The sequence below is a fragment of the Pecten maximus genome, chromosome 5, assembly GCF_902652985.1.
Source record: "Pecten maximus chromosome 5, xPecMax1.1, whole genome shotgun sequence".
Classification (NCBI taxonomy): Eukaryota; Metazoa; Mollusca; class Bivalvia; order Pectinida; family Pectinidae; genus Pecten; species Pecten maximus.
In genome coordinates, this window is record NC_047019.1 from 39,910,399 (window position 1) to 39,920,338 (window position 9,940).

Here is a 9,940-nt window from a genome sequence, read left to right on the forward strand (position 1 = left end):
ATATGATATGGAGGCTTATATTTCATGCCTGATTCCGAATCTATCATTTATCAATTCATTCTGGTATGTAATAATTGTTTCAATGCAAAAACTGTAGCAGCCTAGCGCAATTGATATGAATATCGCAGATGACGTTTAATAGTAACATAAAAAATAACATACGTCATGTTCTAAGATGGAAAGTAATCGCTTTGGTTATAACACTGTATACTTACCATCACATACACACCATGTAATGAATACTAGGTATTATATTGTAATGATGAATTGTATATATATAGAGGATATTCCGCGTTTAATATCGCATATATTTCACGAGTATGACAGAATATCGATATTTTCACGAGTGCGAAGCACGAGTGAAAAATATCGACATATTCTGTCATACGAGTGAAATATATGCGATATTTAACGGGAAACCATTCAATTTTCTTTTTATTGCATTTCATAAACTTCAAAACAAAATTAAAAACATCGAAAAATTAATAGTGTCAAAAAGTGCGGGAATCAGTAATAACGTCATCTCTTTGTGACGTTACTCCACGTCAAATTGACTGCGCAATTTTGAAAGGACTGATCAAAGCAATTCAAGCGTTTTCTGCTGTTATAGGAGTATCTGTGCATGAATAGCTTCAAGTGAGTATTTTGTCAAAAACAAGTATGAAAATTTCAGAAATACAGCAACATAACCAATTTTTCTATCTCCGCTTCGATGGCAAAAATCGGCAAGTTTCAACGAGGTGAATACAAAAAATGCAATAAAACTGGATATCACTTAGGTGTGTAAGTTGATTATTTTATTAAATGTCATTATTCTGTCGGCACAATCTACCTTTTGGAGGAATGACATAACAATGACACATACTATATTTGGTAAAGCATGTAACTATACATCACTTGTGAGTTAATGATATCCGTATACAATTAAAGCATGTGGATTATAAGCATTTACATACTGAATTTTAAATTTTACATATCACTGATGTTTCGTTTATCATGTTGATAATAAGTATATACCGCAAATCACATCTGTTCTCCTATTTAATCGGTCCGAGTTCTGTGGCTGAACAAACTATAAACACTCTTCTAGCTCATGCGAAGTAGATTTGTCGATTTCTTGACGTCTGTTCAAACAAAAAAGTAACGAAAACCGAAGTCGTATTAAACTTATCAATCACAGTTTGAATAAAATAAGATGAAACATATATAGATCCAGGTGACATTAAAATGCACACTAGTAGCTAGTAAGATTCAATCTCATTTGAAATTATATTTAACGGGAGTATTATATTCTAACACGCATCTCTGTATTACAGGATGTTAATGACATGAAGATATACACATACTTCCCGAATTGTATGCCGTCTTCTATCGTTTCTGGTAATGCTTTGTTCAGAGTTTCCGGTAAGTGTAACGACGTCAATCCTGCTATGATAGCTAGCGCTCCAAATACTCCCAAAGGGAACACTTTACCGACCATGCCGCCTATTAGTGCTGCCTGTAATATTACATTTTAGCATGTACAGTATGTATGTTACAGCTAGACTGTCTGACAGTGTAAAAGCTTAATTATGGAGGAAACGTAATTAAAAGAAAGAAAAATATAATTTGCAATTTTAAGCATTCAAAATAAATTAGCTTGATGTCAAGAGCTTTAACGTTTAACATTAAAAGTAAATGTGATATATTTTGAACTTGATAGAAGTCATAAATGTTTTTTTTTCATCATGGCACATTAGGCAGGCGAACTTTTCGCTAAAACGTTCAACTTTTCAGATTTTCTCCTTCGCGCACCGTAATGTTTGATAACTCTTTCCTTGAAGACAGAATTTGTCCTTTCCTATGGTCACGTAGCATAGACGATGGCGCCACATCAAATGCAAACATTCAGTTAAATTTTACCAGACTTTTGATGAAAGGATTAAGACATTTAAACCGTTTAGAAGTAGTCAGTCATCAGCTCGCCTGTAAATATAATTATATATGGTGATTTCTACCGAGTCCCTTCTTGAAGCGATGTGCAGTACTATATGACCCTGCTTAAATCTTGACGGGCGGTGGATTCAAAACTTGTTTCATATATTTCTTTATTCGGTTTCTCAAACCTGTCCTTCTTTCGGAGAACAAGATAGCTGGTGTCTTGTTGGATCTATTCTGTCACCTTCATCCGACATTGCTCTTTTGCAATTCTGAAAACAGTAACCTACATGAGGTAGGGTACGTGAGATTGTCGAAAAACTATTGTTTAACCCTCGGTTAACATGAACGTAAACACCAGGTGGATACGTCATTTTCAATCGTACCGGACCTTGCATTCATTTCCTCTTGATTTCAGCATAGCTGACAGCCTGCTGAAATTAATATGTATGAAGACGGTAACTTGACATTGTGTATGACGCTGCACATAGCGGTTGACTTTACTCTTCCATTATTTTAAAGTGTTCAAACATCTTGACACGGAATATGCCTTCAGCAAAGATTCATTAACTTCTTGCACGCAAACGGAAATATCCTGTTTTGTAGATGCGCATAAATATCGGAATCACATTATCACTACACACGGCGGCTTTAACATTAAGACATGTGCTTTGCTATATCTTGGCCTCAGAGGATTTAGGGCATAGCTATCCTGATATCAATTAAATTTAAAGTTTTGCTCTGAGCAACATGACATACATGTATGCATAATATCGCGTCACCTTACCTTTAATCATAATATCGTTCACCTTACTTCCAACATAGTATCGTTCACCTTACTTCCAACATAGTATCGTTCACCTTACTTCCAAACATAGTATCGTTTCACCTTACTTCCAAACATAGTATCGTTCACCTTACTTCCAATCAAAATATCGTTTCATCTTACTATCAATCATAATATCTTTTCATCTTACTTCCAATCATAATATCGTTTAATCTTAATGCCAATCAAAATATCGTTCCATCTTACTATCGATCCTAATATCGCTTCATTTAACATCCAATCATAACATCGCTTCATTTAACATCCAATCATAACATCGCTTCATCTTACTTCCAATCATAACATCGCTTCATTTAACATCCAATCATAACATCGCTTCATCTTACTTCCAATCATAACATCGCTTCATTTAACATCCAATCATAACATCGCTTCATCTTACTTCCAATCATAATATCGTTTAATCTTACTTCCAATCATAACATCGCTTCATCTTACTTCCAATCATAATATCGTTTAATCTTACTTTCAATCATAACATCGCTTCATTTAACTTCCAATCCTAGTTTCGTTTCATCTAACTTCCAATGTGTACATCGAGCTTTGATAAAGACACTTGGAGTTTGTAACACTTACCGAATCTGCGATGTACGGGGCTGCAATTCCGCCGAACCTAGACGCACAAGAACTTGCTCCCAGTCCCGCGTTTCTAACAACTGTAGGGTACAACTCCGTTGAAAAAAAGTACATGGTATTGAATGCGGCACTTACACCAAACTTACCAAGCATAGCGAGGACTAAGATGATGGTTTGATTTTCTGAAGAGAATAAATTAGAAAATACGAAGACAATGCACCTAGTACAAATTATCAGGATGTTTCTATTGAAGTCATTAAAAGAGTTAACAAAAGAATAATATTAGGTGTACCGGAAGGGTAAGTATTTACGCTTCGTCGAGAACAACAGGCTTGCAAAGATAAATCTACGTTAGTCTCGATACTGTCTCAAAATGGAAATCATGGTCGTGACACCTTTTCGGATTTGTTGTTGTTGTTGTTGTTGTTGTTGAAAATATGTCCGCGAGCAGTCGATATCGGCCAAGCGAATCGTGTGATTACAAAACCCCCCTTTAGTATCAAATTAATTTCAACTCATAAAAACACTTACCCTTCTCGCCATACAGAATGGGAAGTATTGTTGATACACATGCACATCCTCCAAACATCATACTGAAAAAGTAAGTCTTTTTTCGACCTATTCGATCAAGTAAAAGTAAAGCTATGATATTCGCAGGAATTTCTACTAGTCCAGATAAAAACATATTCACGAAAAAGTTTCCTCCAAGATTGCCTGCATTTAGAGACAGTCCGTAGTAAATCATGGCCACTATACACCTGCAAAGAAAATGCAATTGCTAGAACTTAAATGTAATATATGTCATGCATTTTTCAAATTTCAAATTAAACCCTCTTGGAAAGATTTTGGACACATTTATTACTATATTGTAATTTAGTCAACTCAATAGCATGTCGTTGTCATTGACCGAGGCATTTCATTGTTAATATCGTTTCTCGAAATACTAATATATCAACAGGAACTGCAAATAAATAATAATGTGATAAAGCAAGCGATAAATATAGTTTTCTCTTCCATCTGATGAAAGTTAAACCATGGACTGGGCTATGAGGACAATGAACAGCTGAAATAGAATTATCAATATATCAATATCAATATATATATCCCTTTCTTTTAATGTTAATTTAGGATGGATAAAAACAACCTTACCAGTTAAACAAAATTACGAGAGTGCGCAGAAGCAGGACCCGCGAGGAGAACAAATGCCACATCCTCCCACTTGGCTCAGGTTCCGTACTGTCGTCCTCGTCCTCAAATACATTCTTTTCTAACTTCACCTTGTTCACCTTTGCTGCCTTCTGGATTATTGTGTTAGCCTCTTCATACTTACGTTTACTTATCAACCAACGGAGAGATTCAGGAATTAGCCTGATAATATAAACATACACTTGTCTTTATAGTAAACTAATGTTATAAATGTAGTTACCAGAAGTAAGAATATGCATTAATTAATACATTAATATGATAAACCTGTACAGAAAACAAGCTGTAACGGATTGGTACCATTAAGTAACCATGTTATACTGATAGTCTGTTTAAGACATTAAGTTATATTTTTTGGTTTTAACAGATAATGTTATGTGGTATTTGATATGTAATAAATAATCAATATTTATTCCATGCTTTGTTATAGGATACATACCACCAGTAAAGTAAAAAGAGTACCGGTGGTGTGGAACAGATGATACTGATGTAGTACCAATGTCTCACTAGATAGCTGATACCGGCCAGGGCCATCAAACCCGAAGCAAAGAAAAACTCGATTACTATGCCAGCGTATTTTCGTTTTGATGGTCCAACTAGTTCTACACCTGTAAGTATGAAAGATATCTTAAAAAACATGTTCAAAACTCCCAAATATACATAATTGGTCATAACATTTTTCGGTTTATGATGAGTGTACGTTTTACTTAATCAGTCAGAGCAAGTTGTTCCATTACATTGTCGTAGAAATCGTATAATAACCAATGAGTTATAATGCTAGCCACGTTACCGAGGACGAACCCCACTGGGAAGATTCCCTGAGTAGCAGCTCCAATGAGGGTCATGAGGACAGCGTAGATGATGAAGGAGGAGGAGGACCAGGTCATACCGAAGCTAAGTCCAAACATCATCACCAGGGCTATACAAAGAGTGGTTTTACGACCAACACTGAAGTGGATAATGGTGTTTATAACACGGATAAGTTTGTTCACTTTCCTTCATACTACTTCTATACTAAATACTTTTACAAAAGTTACGCATGTCATAACCACGTTTAAGTATAAATCTGATAACTGAATGACAGACATGACGTTCCATTAAGATATGTTTCTGTACACTTAATTAACACGTTTTCCCCTCGTATATATTTTAACCCCTTGCAATAGATAAGGTCCTAAAATTATTTTTTTTCTTTGGAACCAAGAATATATATACAACGATTATTGTTGTATGTATTAATGCTTTGTTATCATTGCATGACCACGTAAGTTTCACTCCACTCACCCCACAAATAAAACTTCACACAAACATTTCATGCAATGTTCGAATCCTTCCCCACTTTGCGACAGTTTGATACCAATGTAAAATCAATGCATGTCATGCATTGTATATGAGTATCAAACAGTCAACTAAATATGTATAAAAACCGACATAATTCACAATCATACTCACGCGTCAGATAAATTTCCAAATACCAAGGCGCCAACGAGTTTCCCAACAAAGAAAAGAGACTTAATGAACGATGTGAGATGCTTCTTTCCACACACGATATTGAGCTTTATGTACCGGAAAATAAAACAAACTTATCAAAATGGCATGCCTGCTATGTCAAGAACAAGACAAAATGAACTTAAACAAGCTTAAAGTCAATATGAGTGAAAAGGAGAATGCTACTAACTACATGCACTGTATCTACACTTACCTTGTACACACGCTTACATTGTACCTACACTTACATTGTACCTACATACATTGTACACACACATACATTGTACCTACACTTACTTTGTACCTACATACATTGTACCTACATTTACATTGTACCTACACTTACTTTGTACCTACATATATTGTACCTACACATACATTGTACCTAATTACATTGTACCTACACATACATTGTACCTACACTTACATTGTACCTACACTAACATTGTACCTACACATACATTGTACCTACACTTACATTGTACCTACATACATTGTACCTACACATACATTGTATCTACATACATTGTACCTACATACATTATACCTACACTTACATTAGACCTGTACTTACATTGTACCTACATACATTGTACATACACTTACATTGTACCTAGATACATTGTACATACACTTACTTTGTACCTACATACATTGTACACACACTTACATTGTACCTACACTTACATTGTACCTACATACATTGTACCTACACTTACATTGTACCTACATCCATTGTACCTACACTTACTTTGTACCTACATAATTGTATCTACACTTACATTGTACCTACACTTACATTGTACCTACATACATTGCACCTACATACATTGTACCTACATACATTGTACCTACACATACATTGTACCTAATTACATTGTACCTACACATACATTGTACCTACACTTACATTGTACCTACACTAACATTGTACCTACATACATTGTACCTACACTTACATTGTACCTACATACATTGTACCTACATACATTGTACCTACACTTACATTGTACCTACATCCATTGTACCTACACTTACTTTGTACCTACATACATTGTATCTACACTTACATTGTACCTACATACATTGTACCTACACTTACATTGTACCTACATAAATTGCACCTACATACATTGTACCTACATACATTGTACCTACACATACATTGTACCTAATTACATTGTACCTACACTAACATTGTACCTACATACATTGCACCTAAATACATTGTACCTACATACATTGTACCTACACATACATTGTACCTACATACATTGTACCTACATACATTGTACCTACATACATTTTACCTACACTTACATTGTACCTTCACTTACATTGTACCTTCACTTACATTGTACCTACGCTTACATTGTACCTACATACATTGTACCTACACTTACATTGTACCCACATACATTGTACCCACATCCTACATACATTGTACCTACACTTACATTGTACCTACATACATTGTACCTACACTTACATTGTAGGTACAATTACATTGTACCTACAATTACATTGTACCTACATCCTACATACATTGTACCCACACTTACTGTGTACCTACATACATTGTACCTACACTTACATTGTACCAACACTTACATTGTACCAACACTTACATTGTACCTACACTTACATTGTACCCACATACATTGTACCCACATCCTACATACATTGTACCTACACTTACATTGTACCTACATACATTGTACCTACACTTACATACATTGTACCTACACATACATTGTACCTACACATACATTGTACCTACATACATTGTACCTACAATTACATTGTACCTTCATCCTACATACATTGTACCCACACTTACTTTGTACCTACATACATTGTACCTACATCCTACATACATTGTACCCACACTTACATTGTACCTACATACATTGTACCTACACATACATTGTACCTACATACATTGTACCTACATACATTGTACCTACATCCTACATACATTGTACCCACACTTACTTTGTACCTACATACATTGTACCTACATCCTACATACATTGTACCCACACTTACATTGTACCTACATACATTGTACCTACATACATTGTACCTACACTTACTTTGTACCTACATACATTGTACCTACATCCTACATACATTGTACCCACACTTACATTGTACCTACATACATTGTACCTACATACATTGTACCTACACTTACATTGTACCTACACTTACATTGTACCTACATACATTGTACATTTATATACCTTGTATCTACACTTATATTGTACCTACACTTACCTTGTACCTAAATACATTGTTCCTAATCTTACGTTGTACCTAAATACATTGTATATGCATTCATTGTACCTTCTCATACATTGTATATATACCTACGGGGTACACACATGGTACCTACATCTACATTGTACGTACATAAATATCATACCTTTGAAGTATATGTTTCTTTAAACACCACACCACTGTACACCCACTCGGTACATTCAATAATTGAAGCATTGATTGGTCTGCTGGAGTTGTCAAACATGACGTCATTGTAATTAAACGAGTACAGATGGCACTGATCGTAGTCGTGTGTGTCATCACCCGATGCTGGAGGTATGTAGTTGTTGACAAGGTTCTGATGAGAGGCACTTTTGATATCGTATGTATCATTCCCAAGATCAGGGATCTTACATCTGTACAAAATATAGCCATATATACAAACAATTCATTATTTTTGTAGGACTATATAACATGTTATTATATACTGAAAATACGTACACAGTAGATATCTCTACGATGTTTTCACTGCTTACATATTAATCAAGCGATAACTTAACTCTATGAAACGAATTTAAGAATATTTTATTTTTGAAAAGATTAAATCGCGACAAGTTTCATCTCATATGGAATGAAAACAGATTGAATTTTGAATGGATAGAGATGATGATATATCCAGATAAAATGAATTATTCCTCTTTCACATTTCAGCATTTGCTTAGGTCCAGTTTTTAAAAATATTTTCTCAACTTTCCTGCATGATTTCGAAATATCTGACCTAGCATGTCTTTGAATGACGAAACTGCACCGTTATTGATGCTGTTTTATATTCGTTATTTACTACATACAGCCTGCTTTCACCTTTTCAATATCAAACCTGGTTTCAGTGATCGCCAATACATATTAGCGATGTGAAATAAAGAGACCCGCCAGCCTTACCTGTGGTCAGGTGTGTTGAGGAATATCACTGACATCACTGCATATAAGCCCATATACATGGAGCTTAAACATACCAGTAAATAAACATACTTCTGGTACAGTCCGAATTCACCGATTATTATCAAGATATTGTCTAATTTCATTTTGTCAGATATAGGCCTTGTTTCTATATCGTCCAATACACGAGTGGCATCGATGAGGTCTGCGTCTTGTTTGATGAGAAAAAGATGTATTTGACACGATTATCATGATTAAATGGTGAAGGACATATCGGTTATGACCATGCATAATCCCGAGATATAAGGAATGACAGGTAATAATATATCCAAGGTTAAGATCTATTTGAATAAATCCATCTAATGAATGTACATATAATACAAAATTTTATAATCTGCGTCAGTGACTGCACCGCAAGGATCAGTCATGTCGGCGGTACTTCAATACAAATTAATGGACAACTGTAACAAATAATGAAGCATCTTTATGCCAATTCCGAATGCGAAACTTAATTGCTGCTTGCCATTTGTCCACTTCAGACTCATCATGTATCCATGTTAAATCATATATTGTGTATCACGAAAAAAAATGAAAAAAAAAAAAAAAAAAAAATACATGACTAAACAGACGTTGGGTTTAATTATATTAGATGCTAATCATACCAATATCAATTCAAGCTTAATTCGTGAGATGTGACTAAATTTCTTTTCT

The 9,940-nt window shown here is 34.8% G+C and overlaps 1 protein-coding gene across 1 annotated transcript; it reads right to left on the minus strand.

Annotated features, from left to right (window-relative positions):
* Positions 1-769: 769 nt before the first annotated feature.
* LOC117328006 (organic cation transporter protein-like) lies at positions 770-9,459 on the minus strand. Its single transcript, XM_033885311.1, has 10 exons — positions 9,233-9,459; positions 8,460-8,709; positions 5,996-6,099; positions 5,334-5,491; positions 4,983-5,151; positions 4,490-4,708; positions 3,872-4,098; positions 3,341-3,522; positions 1,347-1,498; positions 770-1,124 (listed from the first exon to the last, which is right to left on the minus strand). The coding sequence occupies exons 1-10, from the start codon at positions 9,373-9,375 to the stop codon at positions 1,073-1,075; spliced, it is 1,656 nt and encodes a 551-aa protein (XP_033741202.1). The 5' UTR covers positions 9,376-9,459; the 3' UTR covers positions 770-1,072.
* Between the last annotated feature and the right edge of the window lie 481 nt (positions 9,460-9,940).